The 27,011-nt window shown below is 31.1% G+C and overlaps 1 protein-coding gene across 4 annotated transcripts; it reads right to left on the reverse strand.

Annotated features, from left to right (window-relative positions):
• Positions 1-23,505: 23,505 nt before the first annotated feature.
• LOC107954638 (probable protein phosphatase 2C 65) lies at positions 23,506-26,648 on the reverse strand. 4 transcript variants are annotated; one of them, XM_016890254.2, is made up of 5 exons: positions 26,084-26,451; positions 25,608-25,653; positions 25,040-25,171; positions 24,438-24,554; positions 23,506-23,893 (listed from the first exon to the last, which is right to left on the reverse strand). In XM_016890254.2, the coding sequence occupies exons 2-5, from the start codon at positions 25,608-25,610 to the stop codon at positions 23,882-23,884; spliced, it is 264 nt and encodes an 87-aa protein (XP_016745743.1). In that variant the 5' UTR covers positions 25,611-25,653; positions 26,084-26,451; the 3' UTR covers positions 23,506-23,881. The 4 variants fall into 4 exon arrangements, 2 of the variants coding, with proteins under 2 accessions (XP_016745743.1, XP_016745742.1); XM_016890253.2 differs by having other exon boundaries at positions 24,438-24,557; XR_001699632.2 differs by lacking the exon at positions 25,608-25,653 and having other exon boundaries at positions 26,084-26,648.
• Between the last annotated feature and the right edge of the window lie 363 nt (positions 26,649-27,011).

A 27,011-nucleotide genomic window follows, 5' to 3' on the forward strand; every position in this document is an offset into this window, starting at 1 on the left:
TTGAAATGCGAATCAACGTGTTATTTTGAAGGAGAAAATTTTAGGATCAAAATTTTACTATTGTCTATTTCTTTGATTGGATTGATGATTGTGATAGTTGAATTGACTTAGATGATTGTTGTATGCTTGAATTGATAAATGCATAAAATGCTTGAGGGTAGGGGGAATTTGATAATGCACTAAATCAACATATTTTTATTATTTATTTTAGTTAACTTTGGATGTGAATTTTACCTAATTTGACATTTTCTATTGAGGTCGAATTATTGTCCATTGTACTGGAAAACGAGCAAATATGCAGCAAACGTAAAATGATTTTTTAATGATAATTGTGTAAGTGACTTGTGAGAAGTGAATCAAGTAAAAATCTCATTTTTAAAATTGAACAAAACCAAAATTCATAGATAATAGTATATATATATTCAAAATTCACCTAATTTTTTAAAGAAAAAACACTAGCAAAGTTATTATATGTTTATTTTTTTTCCTGCAACTTCACACAATGGTTTCATTTGTTCAGAATTAATTTTTTATTATATGCCACAATACGAAAAATCTGCTTCTTTTGAAATTTAAAAACACAAATGAAATTGACATTGTGAAACATTTCTGGTCCATCACTTGTAGTCAGTCCACAAGCTCCTTGAAGCCCATAGTTTGAAGCAGTCTAACATTATTCCAAGCCCTCTCTCCACTTAAAGAAATTAGAGAAATTTATTTCTGATCTCACTTCCTCTACTTTTTACACATTTGAAATTTAATCCCTCTTACGGGATTTAATTTCTCTACTCTTTTGAATTATGTGGTATTTTAAAAATAAGTCACTAATTTAAAGCCATATAAGCAAAAAGAAAGTTTCGACTTTCACTTTAGTCTCTTAAATTGTACTAAAGTATCTTACAATTCTAGATTCAAAATTGAAAATCTTACAACTCCCAACTCAACATTTTTATTTGCTTTTTTAGCATGCAAATATATTTTTTTATTTTTGAATATTTCATTTTACGATCTAATATAATAAAGTAGATTTCAATTATTAGATAAAAAAATAGAAATAGAAGGACTAAATGTCAAACATGCGAAATGTACAGAGACTGACCCATTAGAACACACTTCCACGTCAACTTTCATCTTCAATCGCGCGATAACAGCTGGTCGAGCCTGCGATCCCCCCGATTCTCTCACGAATATTGTTCTTCATTTCATGATCATCTGACTTATATTAATAATACATTCTTAGCATTCTGTTTCCCTCATCTTTCCAAAATGTTTCCAAGCTTCTTCTTTGATATTCGAACCCAGTCATTGCTTTGCTGAAAAATTTCCATGTATTTGATTATTCTTTCTTCCCTACAACGCGGTTTGCTATGACTCTGTTATGGTATTCAAGTTTGAGCTTCTCCCATTTCACCCATCACCAAATTTCGAATCAGTTTTAATTATTTCATGGCGCCGAGAAAGATGAAGTTGCAGATACAGCAGCAATTGGTGGCGCAGAAACCAGAAATGAAGCTGAAGGGTTTGAAAGCAAAGATGGGGCACATCAAGCAAAATGCCAAACGCTCCAGGCATCACATATATTATAATAAGGGTAAACACATATTATTATTTATTATTATCTAATTTAGTTAAGATTTATTAGAGAATGTATTAGATATTTGTAGATACTCTAGTAACTAATTTCTATTTGATGATGGACTAATTAGAAATTAGGGGTAATGTGCCAAAGTTATATATATTAAGGTTATGTTCCTAAATTACACCTAAGTTAAACTTTTTTTAATATCACATCTTTAGAATAGAGAGAGTTACTTTTTCAAGATTACTTGTATGACCTTGGTTTACAGTTTTATGTTTATATTAGATCTTGTTTTTACGATTCTAACAAGTGACAACCGAGGCTAATCATGTTGAATCATTGAGAATGAATTGATTCTCTATTATTTTTTGACTGATTTATTTTTCAGATGTTATAAATTTGATATTTCGATTATAAACCTTAAATATTTTAAATTTATATTAAAGATTTTAGGAATTGGGCAAGTGATGATATTTATGAGGATTGATGTTGAAATGTTAGGGGTTTTAATTTTTTTTAATGAATTTGGTTTTTGAGGAAATTGTTGTGTGAATCAAATTATAGTTTATTTATATTAAAGTTTTGTTAAAAGTCATGTTGATGTTTGGGTTTCATTATGAAACCATATACATTGATTTTTCTTTAACTAATTATGCATTCATTTTTTTCTTAAAAAAAGGATTTTTTTTTTGTTTTATTCTCGAATCTTTGATGGACTTATGTTTTAAACCTTAACGTAGAATTTGTTGGGCAGTTAAATTCTGCTAATATTCGAATTGAATTTAAATTATGAATAAATCATCTATGTTTCAACCGTGTTGCTTTGGTGTTAATTCTGTTCTTTAATGGCATTAGATAAATAAGTCTGCCACGTTGGCAAAGTTAAGAATGAATAAATTTAATTTAGTACTCAATGTAGCGAGTTCTTATGGTTTTGATTTTTATATTTACGTAAAATACATATATATGTGTTTGTATTAAACTCTTGTTTGATTCCATTTAGTTTTGGATTATTGTTATGGTTATCAACTTTCGTCAAATTAGTTTAATAGACATTCGTTAAAGGTGTTATTGTTTTGATGTGGATATATATATATATATATATTTGGTTTAAACTTTTGTCAATTATAATATATATTTAAAGAATTTGGTTTTAAGTTGGGTTCTATAATTTTAGGTTTTGGCATCTTATTGTTCCAAATATTTGGTTAAATTATGATGATATGATTTATTGTATAAGTTGTGGTATATGTCAATTATTATGATTTTGATTTTGAAAATTTTAGTTTAATAGTTTTAAATTTTATATGCTTTTGGATCAAATGCAGTAAATGGTTTATGGATTTATGCTATTATTAAAATATATATATATTTTTCGGTTACAAATTTTTTTTAAGTATTCATGCATATAAAGGTTTTTTTATGCTAACCCACTTAATTATAAATTCAGTTTTGGAGTTATATGTAGATGTAGAGTAAGTTGGTAATATTTTTATTATATGCATATATATATCAATGAATTTAAGGGAATAGTGCATGATTTTATTTTGCATGAATTGATATTGATTTTAACGGTACGATTATAAACTTTGGTCGAATTTAGTTTTCACATATATGGTTTAAAAAAATCAGTTGAAGATTAAGGTTTTCGAGTTTTTAATTGCACTATTAAGACAACTTTATTTTGGGTTATTTGGAAACTGTAGTGCAATAACAAAATTTAGTTTTGATATTTGACTATTGGGTAAATTTTAAATTTGAATATTGATATAATTATATATATTAAAATAACTTAATTGAATCAATAAGTCACCAAAGTGATCTTTTTTGTATAAATTATTTTGTTTTAAAATATAAAAGGTTGTATGCATGTAACTTAAGTTACGTTAATATTGATCGGCCCAAATGAAGGCTAATAATATTACATATGCAACTATGGTAATAAACATGTGACAATTATTCAGTTTTACATGCGAGCAATAAATTGGCCCAAAGGAAGATTTATGGTTCAACATGTTCTTATTGTTAATGTTTGATTATTACACCAAGATATCACTTACAAGTTAATATTTTGTCCAAAGATGAAATATTAATGGAGTGTCTGATATCTTAAGATGAGGTTTACCTTTATTTAAATTTGAAGTCTTATGTGAGGTTGTTTATGATTTATTCAACTATTATTATATTTGCCAACATCATTGTATGTTATTTTGGGATAAATATATACACATATATATACTATTATCTTTTAATTTGATTGAAAGATGAAATTAAGAGAAATATTTTGAAACAAATAAATTCATTTTTTGGCTTTAGGTTTTAATTAAAGATGTCTAATATTTTAAATAGATTAGTTGAAACAAAATGTCGCCAAAGTGACATCTTTTGTGTAGATTAGTTTATTTAAAATATCAAGATGATTATACGTTTTTGTGACTCATGCGTTTATTAATTGACTCAACGGTAAGTTAATATATGACAGAATTTCAACGACATCTGTGGTGATAAATGTGTGGCAATTATAAGGTAATTTATGTGAACAATAAGTTAGTCTAAAGAGTAATTCATTGTTTGACATAGTTTATTGTCAATGTTTGATTGCTGCAACAAGAGTACCATTTACTGTTAATATTACTGTCCAAAAACTTGATATTAATGTTGTGTTTGGTATCTTGAGATGGGATTAGTCATTATCTTGAATTTATTATTTACTTATGAATATTGATGTAAGCTTATTTTTATTTATTTTTGTTCTATATTCAGCTAGTTCATCTTTTGCTGCCATAATATTGCTAACATAACTTCTATACCCATGCTTAATGGGATTAATTTCAAGGAATGGAAAAAGACACTTATAGTGCTTGGTTGTATGGACATAGATCTTGCACTAAGGGAATAACAACCCTCACCTCTCACTGCGGAAAGCACCCCTGATACAAATAGGGATTTTGAGATGTGGGATCGTTCAAATTGCATGAGTCTAGTGAATATGAAGCATAACATTCCAGAAGCCTTTAAGGGCACAAAATCTGAAAAGATTACTTAGGCCAAGGGTTTCCTTGACGAAATTGAGAAATGTTTTGCTAAAAATGATAAGGTTGAGATGACTTCATTTCTGACTTCTTTGATGTCTATGAAGTATAAGGGTCAAGAAAATTCTGAGCGATCTAGGGGCTATGAGTTTTATGATCCCACAATTAGGAATATTTTTGAGACAAAAATTGCAACATTTTTAGGATGTTGAGTTTGGAGGGAGAAATAAGGTTAGAGACATTGTTTTTGAGGAGGAATTAAATTCTAACTCAGTTCCTACTATCACTTTTGACGATGTTCAAGTCTTCATACCTATCATTAATCAAAAAGTGAATCTAGAACCTTAACAAGACAATGTTAAACAACTCCCTATTTAAGATGAGGTAATTGTTCCAGAAGAACAAACTGAACAACCTCAAGAACGAATGTCATTAAAAAGGCCCACTAGAGAAAGGGTTATAATGGCTTTAATGGAATATTTTTGACCTTAAACTGTATTAGATGAATGTTAAGTTAATGGTTTCTTAATGGTAACATTGATTATACATTTATATGGTGGAACTAGAAAACTGTGTCTGATGATGCAAAGTTAATGACTTGGAAATTCAAGAACTCCATCTATGGGCTTAAGCAAACTTCTCGTCAATAGTTTTACAAATTTTACCAGATGATTATCTCATTCGGTTTAGAGATGGATTTGGTAGATAACTGTATATACCCCAAGTTCAGTGGGAGTAAGGTTCTGTATTTGGTTTTATATGTTAATGGCATACTGCTTGTCAATAATAAGTTAAGTCTCGACCAATACCCCAAGAATGATTTTGAGATTAAGGAAATGCATAAGATTCCTTACGTCTCAAGGGTGGGGAGTCTAATGTATGTTTAGGTTTGTACACATTCGAATATTATGTACACCATTGGGATGTTAGGTAGATATTTAAAAAACCTTGGTTTGGACCTTTGGATAACATCCAAGAGAGTTATGAGGTATCTTCACAGAATAAAAATTACATGCTCACATATCAGAGGTTTGATAAGTTAGAGATCATCTAGTACACAAACTTTGATTTTGATGGAATATTGACACAAAATTTTGTCACTAGGGTGCAAATTGTGACAATAGTTGGTAGTCCTTTATTCCAATAACAACAGGAGCACATCAAAGTCAAAGCACATAGACTTTAAGTTCCTAGTTGTTAAAGTGAAATATCAAAGTGGTTAGGTTTCTATAAAGCATATTGGGACAAACTCCATAATTACGGATCCACTTACTAAGGGACTACACCTAAGGTTTTTCAGGAGCACATTGCTCATATAGGTGTAATGTCATTTAAGGATATTTGGTTTTAGTGGGAGTTTTTACTTTTAAATGCTTTTATGTTATAGACACATTTTCAGTTATTTTAGTTTATGGATATCAAGTTTATTTTCTATAGAAATAACGTTTATTTGGTTTATTCACACTCTGGTTTTGGTAAGGTTTGATCTCATTAAGGCTTCAGAAGGACCAGTTGGAAATAGACATGTTTAGATCATATTGCATGTAATTTCCATGCTACACATCCATACTTGATCTATGTCATTTGGCTGTGTTAATATACGTGATCAATGATGGATTTAGTTACGATATATGTAACGAAAGTCGCATTGGTTCTATGTTAACATAATTAATGGGTAAGATTGTTCGGAATACCTTTTGGATATGATAGTAAATTTTTGAGCTCATAAGGTTATATAATGACATGTAATTATAGAGTAATTAGTATATATATGTGGTCCAAGTGGGAGATTGTTGGAAAATATAGACATCACATATATAATAAAGGTAATTACATGTTATTATTTACTATCATAATAGGTTAGCCCAAATGAAAAGTGATCTAATTTGGTTAAGGTTTATTGGGCTTTAATTATTAAATAAAGTATAGGTCAAATATGTGTAGATACTCTAGTAACTAATTTCTAATTGATGATGGGCTGATCAGAAATTAAGGCTAATGTGCCAAAGTTATATTTATTAGGGTTATAATCCCAAAATTACACACAATGTAACTTTTCTAATATCCCATCTTTAGAAAAGAGAGAGCCACATTTTCAAGATTACTTGTGTGCTAATTTTGAAGATCAAATCCCCAAGATATGAAAATTTTCAAAGAATCCATGGATTCAGGTACGTTTCTGCATCTAGTTTTGTTATCGATTTGTTCTTGATGATTTGACATGACAGATCCTAGTTGACAGTTTTAAGCTTATATTAGATATTGTTTTTACGGTTCTAACAAGATGAGCAAACAAAAATAAGAGCAAAGTTTGTAGAGTTTAAAAGGTAATGTGATAGAATGAAACAAGAGACTGAAATGATGATTAAACGAACAACTAGGACCCAACTCAAGCTAACTCTCATGTTCAGTATCTTTAAAGCATGTCAAGGTGGATATTTTGTTAAAGTTACTGAGTTCACTTACTTGCTTCGGTTAGTTTAATTAATTTCTCATTACATAAAACTATATGTAATTCATGTCATTAATTAAGATTGCAGGTAAACTTGCTTTTGTTTCTAAATTTTGGTAGCAGTGAAATTGTTGGTAAGGAAAAAGCATATGCAAGTTTGAATCAAGTGAAAGATGAAACCTAGCGTGAAAAAGTATGCAACAAATAGAGAAGAAGACGAAAACTTAAAGACATTAAGAAGAACTGAAAAGATAAAAGAACTTAGTATGAAAAGATTTTAGTGTTTCATTCAAAAGATTCTAAAATCTCAGCAATGGAGATGAATCATATTTATACACAGAGATAAAAGAGTGAATTGAAAAATAAAAAAAATAATTGATTCTTGAATCAAAGACAACAACAAACTTCTTAATTGCACTAACTAATCTTCAACCGACACTAACAGCTTAACTGTAACCTTTAGCTCACTATTTGATTACAATCACTCACTACTCACTAATATTCATCCAACTTTTTTTTACTTCCATGGAGCCTTGTAACATTCACCTAGCTTGTTGAAGTTCTGCTAACTCTTGTAGCCTTGCTAAAGACAGAACACCCAGTTTGCTTTTGAAGTGAGTAAAGGATGTAACAAATAAGGTTTGGTGAACACATCAACAATTTGATCATTGGCTGAAACCTGGCCAACTACAAGCTTACCTGTAGCAACCTTCTCACGAACAAAAAACAAGTCTAGTTCAACATGTTTAAACTTAGAATGCAACACGGGATTGGTTGCAACATCCACTATGCTAGAATTATCACACCAAATAGTAGTTTTGTCTATAAAAGAAACTTGCAACTCACTAAGTAATGATTCCAACCAAATTATATCACCTATAGCATAAGCAATGTTTTAGTACTCAGCCTTAGCAGCTGACCTAGAAACAACCTACTATTTCTTAGCACACCAAGGCATCGAATTTGTAACAGCCCGATTCTGGGTCTAATCGGAACAGTGGTTTCGGGACCACAAATCCGACAAGGGAAAATATGATTATTATTATATTTTTATATTTTTATGGTCTAAAATTTTACGAAAAAATTTCGTAAAAATTTCGTTCAAAAATTTCGACGTTTGGGCACTCAATTTAGTCAAAAGGACTAAATTGTAAAAAGTGCAAAAGTTGAGTTCTACATGTTAGAAGTGTCAAATTGTTATGAAATTCTAAATTGGAGGTTTTTCTGTTGTAATTAGACCATTAGTTAATTGATGGACAAAAATGGGCATAGAATTAGTAAAATAGATTTTTTTAAGTAAGGGTATTTTAGTCATTTAGTAATAAAAAGAAATAAAATGGGAAAAAGATGGAGAAATGGTGTCATCTTCTCCATAGTTGCTGCCAAATTTTGGAAGACACCATAGCTAGGGTTTCTTTGCTTTCTCAAGCTCATAGTAAGTGCATCCTAGCCCCGTTTTTAATGTTCTTCGCATTTTTAAAATCCTCGTAGCTCGGTTTAGCTTATTTTATTAATAATTCATGTTAGGGTTCATATTTGGAAAAATACCTATAGGTGAAATGTGTTTATTTTGCTGTTTTATGGTAGAATATGAAGCTAGAAATTATGTTAAACAACTTTTGCTAAGCGATTTTAAGCGAAAACGGGTAAATAGACATAATCGGTAAAAATAATTAATGTTCAAAAGTATGTGTTAGAGTGGGAATTTGATGTTGCCATAGAAGGGAAAAATGTTCAGCATGTCATAAAACATAAGAATAAGAGATGAAGTTTAATTTCCGAGCTTGGGGACAAAAGTGTAATTATGCAAAAGTTTGGGGGCAAAATTGTAATTTTTCAAAAAGTTGGGTGGTGGATTATTTTAATAAATGTGAACATTAAATGAGTTAAATTTGCCATTATAGATCAAGATAGACGAGAAGACTACCTCAAACGGGGAAAAGAGAAGATAGTGGAGTAAATTGCAAAATTTCGATATTTTGCACCGAGGTAAGTAAACATGTGAAATAATGCATTATTTTGATATTATTTGATATGTGTTGAGATTTATTTGAACATAGAATAAATATTTGGCAAAGATTCAAAAAAAATGTGGCTCTGTGGGGAAAGGTGGTAAAGTGTTGAAAAACACGGTTTCCTGTTGAACACTCGGAATAGGCCAGATTACATTGAATATAAAGGGGGTTGCTAAGTGCTGATTCCCCCAAGGGGTTGCTAAGTGCTGATTCCCCTATTCATTGGTGATTACTAAGTGCTGATTCCACCGTATCTTAAATGTGAAGGGGGTTGCTAAGTGCTGATTCCCCTGAGGGGTTGCTAAGTGCTGATTCCCCGAATCATTGGTGGTTGCTAAGTGTTGAACCCACCGTATCTTAAATGTGAAAGGGGTTGCTAAGTGTTGATTCCCCGACTCATTGGTGGTTGCTAAGTGCTGAATCCACCGATAACGGTTAACATTCTGAGTGTTCAACGAGTAAATTGGGAAGGTGAATATTTATATGTGGTGGACAATTTTATGGAAGGAATATTGGGTTTGATACTTAATCGACCCATGTATAGGATGGGAGGAAATATGAAAAATGCGAAAGAAACAATTTAAATACAAAACTCTATTGAACAAAGGCAGTTGGGAAACTTTGAAAAATCACCATAAATGGTGGGAAATGAATTGGAGGTTGAATAATATATTAAATTGAAGCTGGATGAGTCTATTTTCATATGAAAGAAATATATCAAGCAAAAGAGTTGTATATTTGGGGATATTAGAATTTTATTGAGACAGGGTTGGATTGATTTCGAAATCCCCTGTTCCAACTTTGGAAAATCACCAAAATTGTATAAAAATATTTATGACTTGAAATTTATATGACTAGATTCCTTAATGAGTCTAGTTTTAATAGAAACAAACGAGAACATTGTTTGAATTTTGTACAGAGAGTTAAGTAAATTTTAGTAAAGGGAGGTCAGAACTGTCGGGTAGTGAAACAGGGGAAAGTTTAAAGAATAAACTGTACTAATTGGCTAAACTGAAAATTCTAAAAATTTTATGGTGGTAAGGTATATGGGTATCATTTTGGGGAAAATTTATGGAATCCAATTTGGAGCCCTGCAGCTCCAGATAAAAATAAATTAGTGACCATGACGCAGAAAAACAGCTTGCTGGAAATTGAGCAAATAATGAAATTTATGTGTGAATAAAATTATGTTACTATGTAATCATGTGAGGAGTTTATTTATTTGTCATATGTTTACTTACTAAGCTATATGCTTACTCGTTTTTACTTTCCCTTGATTATAGTGACATCAATCAGCTCGGAACTTGGACGACGTCAGATAATCATCCACACTATCATCAACTTTTTGGGTATTTTGCAACTAATACTTTGGAAACATGGCATGTATAGATGACTTTATGTATTGTGGTTTAAATTTGTATATATATAGTATGGTTTGGTTTAAATGTTGGTGTTTGTTAATGGATAAATTGTCCTTGAATATACAACTGTATTGGGTTGGAATATTGAATATGTTTGAAATTGTGTTTGAAAAATTTGCAGGGGGTTTTATGTAAAAATAAGCAGAAATGCTGCCGAAATTTTATTTAAAAAAAAATAGTAATACCTCATACTCAGTTCCGTTAAGGAATACGGGTAAGGGGTGTTACAGAATTACCACAAAAGAAAGCAATAGCTAGTGGTTGAACGTCGATCATCAAGATCAGAACCCCAGTTGGTATCTGCAAAACCAACAACAGACAATCAAGAAGCAAGTGTGAACAAAATACCAAAATCAAGAGTGTTCTTGAGATACCTCAAGATTCGCTTAACAATTTTAAAATAAAGATCTAAGGGACGTTGCATAAATTGACAAATTTTGTTGATTGAAAACACGATTTCATGCCTAGTGATAACTGTTGGAAAAAAAATCCAGTTTAAAAATGATTTTGTCACAACGAAAAATTAAAATTTTAAAAATCGAGCCAGTTTGTGATATTTATATTAATAAAATTTTCCAGAAAAGCACCTATGCTTTCTATAAGACGAATCCTAGATGTTCCCGACTTTAAATTAAACGATTTTCTCCTCTCTTCTCGTACCTTCATGAGTTGAGAAGGATTGTAATTCCTTCACGAGTTGTGTAAGCGTTAGATTCTTGTTCCCAAGGTTATATGTGATCCGAAAGCCTACAAAGTCCTTGGATAAACTTTTGAACACTATCTCTATTTGTGTGTTCTGCTCCAAATTATCCTCATTATCTGCAACCTCGGCAAGGTACCCCATAAGAGTAACCATATGGTCATTGACCAGAGTGTTAGGCTTTTGTTGGGCATTCATCAAACTAGTTATAGCCGACTATCGAGCCAAGGCAGCTTGGCCTCTGAACATGTTCTCTAGTTTGTCTAGAATCGCTTTAGTAGTCTTACAACTCTCTAGTTGCTTATAAAGGGCGTTGGTCATGCTTGCCATCATATAGCAACGAGTTATCTCATCAGACTCCTTCCAACATTTTTTAACCTCAGCTTGTGTGGCCGAAGGGCGTTTATTGTCAATGACTGGTTTGAGTTTCTTACAACTTACATAAATTATTCTAAAATAATAACTAAATAAATCTTGTGTGGAGATGATAGCTCACGATCTAATTACATACCCAAAAATTAATAATAGTTACATTAAACTTTTAGGAATCACAACTTGGACAAAATTAATTTATCATATAAATAATAAAATAATAACATAAATTCATTCACATGTATATCCATAAATATGTTGATAATTACAAGAATGTCACATAAATTAATCATGCATGAATAAGAGAAAATTTTCAATATCAATTTATACTATAAACATAGCACAACCTGCTTGTGATACCAATTGTTGGAAAAAATCCAATTTGAAAATGACTTTCTTACACAATGGAAAATTAAAATTTTAGAATTGAGTCAGTTTGTAATATTTATAGCAATAAACTTTTCCCAAAATCCCACATGTGTTTTCGGCTAGATAAATCCTTGTAGTTCTTGGCTTTCAACCAAATGGACTTCTTAGTTATTCTCATACCATGAACTACTTCGAGTGTCGCTAGAACAAATTCGAATCAAACACACAACCAGAAATAATTTTCTTACCTTCAGTAGAAAAGTAAATATCTCTCTTATAGAAACCGATAGAATTGTTATTTTCGGAAAATAAAGTTTATATTTAGATATAAATTCCTACTATTTTCTGGAAGAATAACAATATCTCAAATGTTGAGTGTAACTTATTGTGTTTTTAGCCCTATCAGTGTCATCTATTTATAGGGAGAGGAAGTAAAGTCCTAGTTGAATTAATACAATGCATTTAATGCCTATTTAATAGAAAAACAATTCACTAGTTGAACTAGGAGAGAGAGAGAGGCTAATACGGTGGTCTTCCCCTCATATGTATTATGATAAGGATCTGAGTCTCTCCCATATTGGATCCAATTATAAATGCTTCTTGGGCTTTTAACCCAACACTTTATAATTCAATCCAACCCAAAACATGTTTTTCTATTTTCAAAATAAACATCATAAATTAATTCAAATAAATAAATAAATTTTTCAATTAAATAAGTTTCTTAATCTGATTGTTATTCTGTTAAAATCAATGCAATTTTACTGTAAAGAATCTATGAGAAAATATATTTAATTTTCTAAATTCAACTGATTCATAATGACCAATTAATTTAATTCCATTTTCGAACTTCAATTATTTAACTAAATAATAATTCAAAAAATTAAAATTAATTCTCAGGCCATTTCCATATTAAATGAGAAACCACATTCATCTCCGAATGTAACTCATTTATCTAACTTTACCATTTCTATTCATTTTTATTTATTTGATTCATTATGCAAATCAATTCTGGTTCCAATAAGCTAGCGGACCGATTGGACATCTGTGATTAGGACTAAAATGATTTATAATTAAGTTCAAGCTTTTTGCTTAATAATTATAAACTTATTTAGTCACGAAGTCATTCCACTATAGTATCATGACTAAGCTCTCCCCAATTACATACCATTACGAAAGCTACTCGATTAGTGCTCGTCTAATGACCTTATTATAAGTGTGTTACCCTCATATATCCTTAATCTCTTTGGGATAAATCCGCTATTCCAACATGATTCTATTTTATCTTATGGTAATCAATACATCTTCCTTCATGAAAAATCAATTACTATCTAATAGTAATTAAGTCATTCATCACAAAGACGAATGACCCGTGACCATGTTTACTTTTCATCTATCATGTAATGCCAAATGAGATGATATCATTTACCCATGTCTTGGGCTATGAACTCCACTATTGTGAATGATGCTACATACTGTAGAAGTCGTATACCCAATGCAGTAGCTTTTGATTCCTTATCTATTTTAACTTAGGTTTTTACTTACATCAAAGTATAAGAGTCACACATACATAGCCCATCATCCACTCAGGATTAATGTATGACACACTATGAATGTCACAAGTGAATAAATACATAAACGAATTCATGATCTATTCTGCTTGGGTCTAGTCTGATGTACTATTAGTCTAGTCAATCGCATCTATGTCTCTATCTTCTAGGAGTCATCCACTCTGATGCCCAAGATAAAGTATCTCCCTAATTGGACTGGATGGATGACATATTAGTCTTTCAATTAGTTTTCTCATTTCTAATTAGGCAAATGACATGTTTAGGTTCGTCTACTAATATAAATTATCTTTTTGTATTACGATCCGACCACGAAATCCCGCTCAATATTAATTAAACATTAGACAACTATTAAGCTAATATTTGCTTCTATTTTTCTTTACATGCAAAAACCGTATGAGGACAATATACAAAGGGTATTAATATAATTCATGAATTATTTTATTAACCAATTTGTTCGAAAAATTTACAAGTTTACAAACGTATATACTACACTTAGGGCACTAGATCCAACAATAAATGATCAAGAGGTGAAGCAGACATACTAGTTGACTAACTAGCACAAAAGGATTGGACACTATAACTAAAAAAATCAGTAGGAAGAGCTTGATCATCAAAGGTGGTTGGGAAATGAATAGTACTGACAAAAGAACCTTCATCAGTTCCTTCAGTAGGACCTTCAACAGAATTAAAAATAGGCAAAGAAACATGTGGAACAATAGGTGGACAATCAAAGAGGTGTGAAGGAACAAAAACAGGAAGTGAAACAAAGCAGACAGAAGGCAGTGATTCTGAAGTAGAACCTTGTTGTGAAAATAAGAACTTAGACTCATCAAAGATCACGTGATGAGAAATAAACACTTTAGCGATATCATCCAAGCATTGATATCCTTTATGAATTGGACTATAGCCCAAGAAAATATAATGTTGGGAATGAAATTCAAGTTTATGACTATTAAAAGGTTGTAAGTAAGGAAAAAACCAACACCCAAACACTTTAAGATTAGAGTAACTAGGTGCCTCTTTAAACAACAACTCTCTAAGAATTTTACTACTAAGAGCTGGTGTGGGAAGTTGATTAATCAGATGAGTTGTTGTTACAAAATCATAACTAAAATATTTAAGTGGCATGGAGGCTTGGGCTACGAGGGTAAGTATAACACCCCTAACCCGTCTTTGTCGTCGGATTAGGGTTACAAAATATTACGACACATATCGAATCAAATGACAGCATAAGACCATTCAATTTTTAAATTAAATACTAAATATTCAAAACCAATCATAATTCATAGTATATATACAATTACGGGCCTTATATCGAGCTTACAAAGCCTAAAAATCAATTCGGGAATAATTAGGGACTTATTTGAAACAAAACAAAAAAATGTAGAAAAACTTGAAAATACGAGTCACACGGCCATGTGGCTCAGGGACATAGCCATGTGGCCAAACCGTGTACAATTCAGAAATAAGCTCGCATGGCCATGTCGCCAACCGTGTGCCCGTTCGTGTGCAATTCGAAATAGGTTCACACTACCGAGTCTCCAGGCTATGTAACAACCTGTGACCGTGTGGGTCAAACCTACACTAAAATCTAACAGTCTACACGACCATGTGTGGCACACGGCCATGTGCACCTAAAATAGCTTCCAAAACAAGGAAAACTCATACCAATTTCTTAGGTGCCAAGTCAAACCGAAATCAACCATTAACATGCCTTCAAAACACATTCAAACAAGCTTAAAACATACCAAAACATTCAACCTAAGTGCCTAACCAATGTACCCTCGTTGGCACCATATTTTATATACCAAACTAGAATCACATTTAAAGGTCACAAATCTTACTTTGTACACATATCAAACATGCCATTACATCCATTCCATTCACATGAGATTTACCAGATTTCAACCACTTTTAAGAAGCAATAACCACACAACTAAAGACACTTATAAAAAGGACATATACAAACCAAAACAAAGATATATACACAAGTATGCTTAACCAAATTTAAACATCAGTATAGCAAAAGGACCCAAAAGTTCCTATTACATGCCATTTATAACCAACTCAAAAGTGACCAAAACTTCTACCAAAATGAAGGGCGAATAGTGTGTATGCTCCAACTTGATTCCAATTGATCGAGATTTCTGATAATATACAAAAAAAGAAAAAAACTAATATAAGCAACTAGTACTTAGTAAGCTCGTATAAATCATAAATGTAAACTTACCAAATAGAATTTAACTAACAATTCATGAATAAAATTCATTCGATAGCTCATGAATTCATTAAATTCCTATACACACCACAAATATCACAATTTAATGAGTTCATATACATTTATAACTTGTAATCACACCATATCATTTAACATTCATCAGTAACCTATGAAATTCAAAACATCCATTTCATGTTCATATTATATGACACATTTATCATCCAATACATATTACCTAATAAACATTTTTTCAAGGATGCCATAGCGTCTTTCAGCCACGGTCTTATTAATTTCCGACATGATGCCATAGTGTCTTTCAACTATGGTCTTATTCATTTCCAGTATAGTGTCATAGTGTCTTTCAACTATGGTAGTATTCATTTCCGGTATAGTGCCATAGTGTCTTTCAATTATGGTCTTATTCATTTCTAGTATAGTGTCACCATATCTTTCAACTATGGTCTTATTCGTTTTTCAAGCCAATGAACTTGATCCCCACATACATAAATAGATATTAAATGACCAAAACAACAACTAATTAGTTTAACTAAATTACAAACTTACCTAGATAAAAGCGATTGCAGAAACAAGACCGACGAGTATTTAGTTACTTTAGCTTTTCCGTGATTCAAATCTAGTTGATTTGTTTCTTTATCTAAATAATAATTTTTCATTCAATTATTCAATTAAAGTATCTCAAATAATTAAATTTAAGCCTATAACCCTTTTTAATATAAAATTAAAAATTATCCCCAACATTTTACTCTTTATGCAATTTAGCCCCTAAACCCAAAACTTACGAATTATCAACATTTAAGTAAAATAGAAGCTAGATGAATTCTATATAGTCCCTATTCAGTCCACATTTATCATAATTTTTCACAATAATTCCAAGAATTTTTACTCTTTTAACATTTTAATCCTTAAACATTAAAATTATTAAAAATTACTTTATAGTCCTATTTCTCAACCAAGCTTAATAATCTACCATAAAAAATCATAAACACCTGAAACTCATCAATGGCATAATCTAAAATGTTTAACATTTTTACGAATTAACCCCCGGATTAGCTAGATTAAGCTAAAACGAACTCAAAAACATAAAAATCAATAAAAATGGGCAAAAATTATATGTCATGCATGAAATATGAGCTTGGCCAATTTTCAAGCCTTTAGCTATGGTGATTTTCAATCATAAGATGGTGAAATGAGGAAGATGATGATATTTTGGTTTACTAATTTTATGTTTAATTATCAATTTACCAAAATAACATTTATTAAAACATTTAAATTCCTTAATCTTTTACCCAAAACCGTCCACCAAAATACCTAAGGTATAATTACCCAATAAGGCCATCCACTCTTGTTTCTTTATTAAATTAACACCTTTAAATTATAGAAACTAACTTTTGCAACTTTTACGATTTAGTCCTTTTTACTTAATTAACTATTTAAACGTTAAAATTTCTTAACCAATTTTTAATACAACCTTGTAGTAACCCTATAAATAATTAATAATTAATAAAACACTGACACACTATTCAAAATTATGGTCCCAAAACTACTATTTTTGACACCACTAAAAATGAGTTGTTACTGTAATCCCAGTTTCAACGACATGGCAATGCTTTTTTTCAGCAATGCCATTTTTCTCAGAAGTAAAAGGATAAGAAAGTCATTGTTGAATGTCAATAACAAGTAGAACATTTCTAAAATATTGATACTGACCACCCCAATCAATTTGAAATGCCTTAACCTTACAACAAAATTGTATATCAACAAGTTTCAAAATGTTAACAAAATAATTTATTGCATCAGGTTGTTTTTTCAATAATTACAACCATGTATGTTTACTATAAACATTGACAAATGTAACATAATACCAATAATATTTGGAAGGCATCGAAGCAGGCCCCCACAAGTTTGAAACTGTAACGCTCCTCACTCGACTCGATCGTCGGGTCCAAGTTGCGGAATGCTATAGCCGTTGCTGGAGAAACTTCGAATAATTAACATTCAATTAAACGTAAATCATACAATCCAAGTCATTTCAGTTCATATTTAACATACACAACCTTTCTCAGGTCTTATAAGAGCTTATATGTACTCTAGAATTAACCCGAAATCAAATAAGGATCAAATTGTAACATTTTCAAAATTTTAGGTCAACATTGTGACGTGAGGGATTTCCTCATCGCAATGTGACATACTGACTTGGGCCTCATTGTGACAATGGGGTTCCTCATCACACCATGGCTCGAAACCCAGAGCTCATCACGACGACTATCGTTTGACGTCATGACGTGGACTTTGTTTTTGGCACAAATAGACCTTTTGGTACCTATTTCAAGCCAATTCAACCATTTGTACCTTTGGTGCATTTTTCCACCTCTAACATGCATAAAACACATTCCAAACAATGCATTTTAACCAATTCAATTCAACCAATCCAATATGCCACAAATTGGCACCAAAACATATCAATTCAACCTATTTAAACTTCACCTATACAATTATGCTTTTAAACCATTTCATAGCATCATTTTTCATACCATTTCATATTCAAGTATGTAATTATAAACACCAATCTCACAACAACATATTACTAAAATTATGTAATTATAAACACCAATCTCACAACAACATATTACTAAACTTACATATACAAAATTTGGCATTAATTTTCACAAGATCAAACATTAACCAAAGTTTAAACCAAAACTATCATTTTAGATTAACTCAATGAAACCTATGTACATGCCACATAATTAAGTAAAAAATGATCAAAAGACTACCAAGTCGAATGTTGGATAGTGTGAGCTTCAAGGCGATCTGATCCACACGTTCCGCAAGCCTACAATCTATAGAAAAAGGGAAGACAACTAGGTAAACATTTCAACTGTTTAGTAATTCCATAGGCATTTAATATAAACTTACCTCATTTTGTAATTAAACATATTAAAAAACTTAGCTTGGTAAAGTTTGCCTAATCATATTCACACATAGCAATAAGGTGAGTTTATCATATAATCACATCAGATAGTAATTCAAACATGCATCAAATCAATTCACCAATATTAACTTTTCAATATTATATGCATAATCAATTTAACATTTAACCATTTTAAATAACAAATTTGTACCACACACAAATATCCTATTACACCAGTTATCCAAGCTGAATGTATATGTATACAAACGTCAAGTTACCTGTCTGGACTAAACCTTTAAAACGACATCAGGTTACTCGTACGAGCTAAACTTATGTCCTAAGTATCTCAGACATATTAATTGCTTGTTCGAGCTGTAGATATAATCGTGGCAGGCTACCCCTTCGGGCTAAACCTTTATATAAATACATCAATTGCTCATCTGAGCTGACCATATAATCGTATCAGGTTACCCGTCTGGGCTAAACCTTTATATGAATACATCAGTTGCTCGTTCGAACTGAACATATAATTGTGTCAGGTTACCTATCTGGGCTAAACCTTAATGTAGACACATCAAATAGCTTGGCCAAAGTTGTATATATACATGTCAGGTTACTCGTTCGGGCTAAACCTTTAAAACGACATCATGTTATTCGTTCGATCTAAACTTGTGTCACATGTATCTTCGAGTCCACAACAAATGCTGGAGCTCTGTAATCATCAGTAATCATTCTGTATCCATGTGTACAAGACATTTATGAAATTTCATCAGGGTAATTCCAACATATAAGTTCATATTTATTTCTTTACAATATAGTCTAATTCTCACCTTTTGTACTAAATTGTAAATATTCCAAATTTCAATTAACAAACATATATTTATACTTCAGATACAAAAAAATTAAAAACATAATTATACCATATGAACTTACCTGAAAAAATCAACAAACAAGTTGAATCACAAGGACTAATCGATAATTTTATCTTTTTCCCGATTATCCTTGGTTCGGTTCAATTCTCAATCTAAAATAATAATACAGTTCAATTTATCAATACCAATCATTTCATAATATTCCCTATCATGCATGAGTCAGTTCAATTTCATCTTTTGAATGCTCCTAAAATTTTATATTTTATTCAATTTAGTCCCTAAAATTAAAATTGCTATAACTTTCAAATGTGAGCCTCGATTACAAAACCGATCTCAATTACATCCTTCTATAACCCTCTATTATCAATAATTATAGGAATCTTTCATCAATTTCAAAATTTATGCGCTTTAGTCCCTATGTTCAAAAGCTAGCAATTATACTTTGAAAACTAGTCTTTTTTAACTTCTAAGCTTAAAATATAACAATTAAGTACCAATTTCATCAAGTATTCATCAATGGAAACTTTTAAAAACTTTAACAGTTTGCAAATTGGTACACGAGTTAGCTAAATCAAGATCCCAAGACCTCAAAAACATAAAAATTACAAGAAACGAACTTGTATACTTACCAAATTAGAAGACCGAATGCTTAAGTTGATAAAAAAATTGCTTCCTAGTTTTCTTGGTAGTTTCGGTTGAAGAAGAAAGCAAAATAAAAGATGATAACATTTGATTTTAACTTATATACCCTAATTAACTTATAATTAATCCGAATTAGTTTAATTAATCATTAATTAATTAACATTAAGCTTACTTATCAAATTTAATGGCTTACAAATAGCCTCCACTATCGTATAGTCAAATATTAGTGGTCCAATTACTCAAATGGTCCTTCAATTAATTAATCAAAGATTATTTCAATTAAACTTTAATTAATTATGGCCTAATAGTAGTTAACCCAAAATTTAATGGGATTTAATGACATCCATCACCTCTTTAACTTTTGAAAATGGTTTATTCACCATTTTGATCCCTTAGCTATTTAAAATCTATAACGATTAAGTTTTACCACTTTTACAATTTAGTCCTTATACTTTAATTAACTATCCAATTAACAAAATTAATGGAACAAACTTTAATTAAACTTTATAATAACATCATATATATTAAATAATAATATTTAGGGACTCGATAATAAAAATGGGGTTCTGAAACCACTATTTCTAAGACCACTAACTTTTAGGTTGTTACAAAAACAACAAATTGGAATGGAGAAGCATACACAGTAGTAGAACGAGGGAAAGAAAGCTTGCGGGACTTCCCTTGTTGACAAGCTGAGCAAAGTGCAAGAGAATGATTATCACCAACTGAAATATCACACTGATGAAGAACAACCTTAAAGATCTGAGAGGAGGGATGGCCAGGACATCGATGCCACAACTCAAAAGTACCAAGAGATGAGTCGAGTGAGTGCTATTAATGAAACTAGAAGAAAAAACAAGAGAAAAACTAGCCATTTGAGAAGAAGGAACTACATGAGGGTCAAATCGATATAAGCCATTATGTGTGTGCGCCTCCAGAAGTGTGACATTTGTCTTAATATCCTTAACAAAGTAGTGAAATAGATAAAACTCAAAGAACACATTATTATCAAAAGCAAACCGTGAAACAAACAAAAAATTCTTTTTAATGCTAGGTACATGTAGTACATTCTGAAGCTATAATACTTTAGCAGGAGAAGGAAAAGACATATTACCAATATGTTGAACTGCAATACTGGAACCATTACCCATAAAGAGCTTTCCCATACCAGAGTAAGCTACACATGTGTCCAAATTAGTTAGATAATTTACGACATGATTTGTAGCTCCGGAATTCGGATACTGCCCCTTGTCTTCTGGAACCAAACTAGATGCGGTAGTTATGGAAAACATATGAGGCACAGATGAAAAAGGATTAGATATAACATGTGGAGTTGACATAGCTGTAGAATACGGATGCAGGCCTAATATATATGGATGATGCAACACATGAGTTGGAGATGTCCGAGGAATTGGAGAGCCATTGGGTGAAAAATTACTATACCTCATATTGACACTAGAGAAAAAAAGAAAGAGAAGATGGGGAAGGTGTTTGCTGAGCAAACATATAACCATAGGCTGATACATGCCACCACGCTGAGAAACAATAGAGACAGGTTGAGAGCCAAAAGAATGTTGAGAAAACTACCACCATAAGACTGAGAGGCTTGACCACCTTTAAAAGCATGATAAAACAGAAACATTTTTGCACAAGGTGCCCAAACTTGCCACACAACTGACATTGTGGTCTATTTGTGCATCCATAATGACCTTGACCACCTCTATAATTGCCTCTGAAATTTCCTCTACCACCTTGAGTAGCACCATAAGCCTACAACTGTTGTTGTGGTTTAGACTCACCGAAAGGAATTGACTAAGTAGTCACAGAACTGGATTGAGAAACTTGAGACCCTTTAGCACCTGCTTGATGTTGAACAAGATTTGGCTACATAAGACTATTACGAACAAACTCCTTTTGCCTATTTTCACACTCTAGTAACATATCAGTAAGTGAGTCCAATGACGAAGTGTCCCTATTAAAAGAAGCAACAACCAATACTGATTCAAATTCAACAGACAAGCCAACAAGAATGACACTAAGGGCACGTTTGGTTCGCTGTAATGGAATAGGGGCGTAATGGAATAGAGGCGTAATAGGTAATCCTTTTGTTTGGTTGAATGGAATGGAATAGAAGCGTAATAGTATTCTTGTGTTTGGTTGAATGGAATGATGTTGTAATAGCATAAGGAAAAAAGTTAAAATGACTAAAATACCCTTAGCAAAATTTTTTTTAGGTAAATGATTATTGTTATTGTTATTAAATTTTAATAAGATTATTAATAGAAATAATAAATAATTTAATCATATTTTAACATAATTATTATTAAATATAATTTAATAAAATATATAATTTAATAAAATATATGAATTTACTAAAATCATAATATATAATACTATAAAATATAACTTAAAATAATAATTATTAAATATAATTTAACAAAAATATATAATTTAATAAAATTCTTAGTGTTAAATATTCTTATATGAATTTACTAAAATCATAATATATAATACTATAAAATATAATTTAAAATAATTATTATTAAATATAATTTAATAAAAATATATAATTTAATAAAATTCTTAGTATGAAATATCCTTATATGAATTTACTAAATCATAATATATAATACTATAAAATATAATTTAAAATAATTATTATTAAATATAATTTAATAAAAATATATAATTTAATAAAATTCTTAGTATTAAATATTCTTATATGAATTTACTAAAATTATAATATATAATACTATAAAATATAATTTAAAATAATTATTATTAAATATAATTTATAATCTACTTTATTATTTTTAAACTGCAATACGCATAGTAGAAAACTATTAATTGAATTTAACTAAACAAATTTAACTGTTATTGTTTAGATCAAGACTAATATTTCAAAATTTGAAAAGTACAGGGTCTATAATTTACCAATTCAAAAAGTACAATGATTAAATAAACATATAATGACTAAATCCACCACTTTCATAATATATATATATGGAGTAATAGCAAAATTTAACCTTTTAAAAAATATGAACTTTTGTTGGTTTTAAGCTTTTAATATAAAACCGTGTTGAGAGGTTCAAATCTTATAATTACAAATAAAATTGTGGAAAAATAAAAATATAAAACCAATTTTTTTATTAGTTGTGATTTTATATCGATTCAATTGAAATATAATACAAATTACAATCTAAAATAAATGTATTATTTTCAACCTAAAACATTAACTTGAAGCTTCAATTTTATTATGCCAATCAAACCTTCATTTTGTTCTTATATAAGTTATTAATAAATATAATTATTTTGGGATGTAACATAATCTAATAGATTATAAAACCTGTAGGTTTTATCATTATGTAGTTTTTGTATCAATACAATCATGAAATTTACAGACTACATCGTGGGAAGTTAGCCATATCAATGGTATCATCATCCCTGCCTCACTCACTTATCACCCCAGCACTGCTAGAAACAGTTCACATAGAAAGTACATGTTTTCCTAATCCCCCGACCCCCCGTTTCATCGAGTCGTGATAATCAACTTCAAGTTGGATTTCTCCGCATGTTTGGATTAAGAGCTAAAGTACCTTCACCTTGACAAATTTCATTGTGTTACATTAGCAAGATGTCCTTGGTGCGCTGAAATCATTCGCCATGAGAATCTTGTATGCCAAAAACGACTTATGCTTGCTCTTTTCGGCTAACCCACATCCTGATACCAGCCAAAACAAAACTGTCGGTTTAGATTCGAACATCTATATTTGAAGAAATATGATGTATCTTTATTCTTCTCTAGACTGATAGCAAGACTCGTGATTATTTAGCATGGGTTCATATTAAATGATGAAGACATCAGTATTAAATATCAACTGATGCATTTTGTGTTTGCTAGTAATGACTCGAAGTAGAAGATTCCTTTTACGACATAGCAGGAAAAAAAGGAAAAAGGAAAAGCTTCAACCCCATGTTTTATCTCCTACCTTTCAAAGACATATTCTCTAATAGGTTTCATTTGAAACAAAAAATCATCAAGAAACAGAGATAGTGAGACTACTATAAAGAAAATGTTAGCCATATCAATAGGTTTCACCCAATTGTTGTATGTATGCTGGAACAACTATAAAAAAAATGACACAAGTGGCAAAACAGAGAAACCATGTATAAGGCAAATCAACTAATCTGGTTGCACAGTGAATGAAGAACAGATGGCTCAAATATATATATAAACTTAGAAAACTACAGCTCAAGTGACCAACCGATTCCAAAGGCCTCTGATGCATCAGTGGTGGAACAATGGCAGTGCTTTGATTCATGGAACCGCCAATTTGGCAGGGTCTGGAATGTACTTCACTATCAGTTGTGCCAACACCCGACTGCTGGATCCCAGAGAACATTAGTTAATCACAATGCAATTAATGAAAAAAAGAGCAAACCATCCCCCTTAAATTAACACATATACATCAAGAGATTACATAGAATAATTATAAATTAATCACACTTTTTATAATCCATGACCACTAAAAAGAGTTTTTCTAGATTAGAACTTTCCTAAATTTTTCTATTAGGTAGTATGTACAAATGTACAAGTTATATCAACTGCAAGGCACAATAAGCAATTAAGTCCAAACTTCTACTCTCTTCTAAATCAAGATATGACTCGTCGTAGAACTTCAACCAGGCTAATTGGACAAATCACTTCGAATTATGTACAAGGCGGTAATTTCTATAGAACAATTTTAAAAGATCTTCACTCACTTCTAGGAAATATACAGGACCGGAAGACAAAGCCACACGACAAAAAATGAACTTTAAACATTGAGAACATGAATAACCAGAGAAAGATTTAAATAGTTCATACATTTGATGGGCCTTTGATCTGTACAATTATGATTGTAATATCATCGGTTCGATTTTCAAGCTCCAACCAACATTTATAGGAGTCTCCAGCAATTGCAGCACAAGCATCGCTGGGATCTTTGTATGCCGCCGCCTGAAATAAGAAAATTATAAATTTTTCAAAGAAATGCTCAAATTATGTCTCAAATATCTTTTGAAACCAGCTGGAACCATAGATTGTTACATCTGAGAGAAGTCACTTATAAACGACAATGGGTTAGTTTATTGATAATATCAGTAATTGGAGCGGTCAACTAATAGTTCAAAAAGCAAAAGACAGAAAATTCTTTTGAACTTTCCTTTTCAGGTTTACTTATAAAACTCAATAGCGTAAAACAAGTTTACTTATAAATTGTTTTGCAATAAACATGCATTAAAATCTAATGTATAAGACACTTTAGCGGTGGCCAGCAAATCAAAAGCAAGTATAAGCAAATGGATGATGTATAGATAGATATACCATGGCATTATAAAGCAAATGGGAAAAGTAAGGGTAATTTATAAATTCCAAAGATTCACATGTATCGCACCATGTTGACAACAGTTTGGCTTGAGAGAAACTCGAAAACTCCATCACTTGCAACAACAAAGAAAAGATGACTGGGTGTAAGCCTAGCAATAGAAATCTCAGGAACTGCCACAAGTTTTGACCTTAAAAATTAATTTACATAGCAATCAGAGAACAAGGCTATTTCTTTCATCTAAGAAATGCCACAAATTAGAGCTAATCAAGGATTTGAAATTTCAGAAACCCTATCTACAGCCATTCAAATAAAAATAGAAATTCAAGCTCTCCCCGAACTCACAAAATCCCATTTGCTCTTCCATTTTTAACAGGTAATAGGCGTAGAATGAAACGAAGCAACGTTTGTTGCAACTGGTTGTCGGATTTGTTGGAAGTTGCCGGATTTTCCATACGAGTTCACACATATTGTGATGAATTACAGGCAGAAAATCAAAGGTAGAAGCACCATAAAAGAGAGGGAAAAAAACACTGTTAATATACCTTTGAAATTCAAAGGTAGAAGACGTTTGTAGCTTCGCTCTAACCTCTGATTCTGGAAATGGGTGGAGCCGTGGAGGACCGGAGGTGGATCGGTGGAGGTGGATTGGTGCCGGAGGTGAAGGTTGATTTTCGAATTGAGGAAAAAAGGGAGGAGGGCAGTCGGGGTTAGGGATTCTGATTTGGGGAAGAGGGGAAACGGGAAATGGGGAAATGGGTGTTAAAGACTTGTTTAGAGAGGGAGCTGGAAAGAGTCGAGGGACCGCGCTGGTTGAAGAAGACTGGGAGGGTAAAACAGGGCATAGAAATTGGGATCCTTAAAACGGAAGCTAAACTGAGAAAATGGAAGGGAATAGAAAGCAGCAAAATTGGCGTAATAGAGGCGTAATATAATAAGCCGCATTACACCCAACTAAACAGCTGAATAGTGGGGCCCACGTAATAGGGCTGTAATGGCAACTAAACATGTTGTAACAATTACTATCGCTTATTTTAAAAGTTGTATTAGTGAAGGGTCGGTTGTGGTACAATTAACATTGATAAGTTGGAAGTATGGTGTATTAAAAGTAATGATTCTTTAAAGATGAAATATTGAGTAATATTGGGCATTTGAGAGAAATGGGAAATTATTTTAATTTGTAATATTATGATTTATAATTTAAATTTAACATTTTTCAAATTTTTATTATTAATTTATTTTTGAAATTTTAGGAATCAAAATTTAAGTTGTAATGTTTAATAAATGTCGTGACAAGGACTTTTTCACAAAGAAAACACTTATACCATTTCAAATGGAGTAAAAATCATTTGGTAAATTTATTATTATTTATAAAAAAAAAACTTGAATTATCAGTGAGTTTGTATACCATTGTTAATAAAGCAACTATTTTTGTAGAAACAAAAATATTTTATTTTACCATTTTATTTCCTT

This window comes from Gossypium hirsutum, chromosome D07, assembly GCF_007990345.1.
Source record: "Gossypium hirsutum isolate 1008001.06 chromosome D07, Gossypium_hirsutum_v2.1, whole genome shotgun sequence".
Lineage (NCBI taxonomy): Eukaryota > Viridiplantae > Streptophyta > Magnoliopsida > Malvales > Malvaceae > Gossypium > Gossypium hirsutum.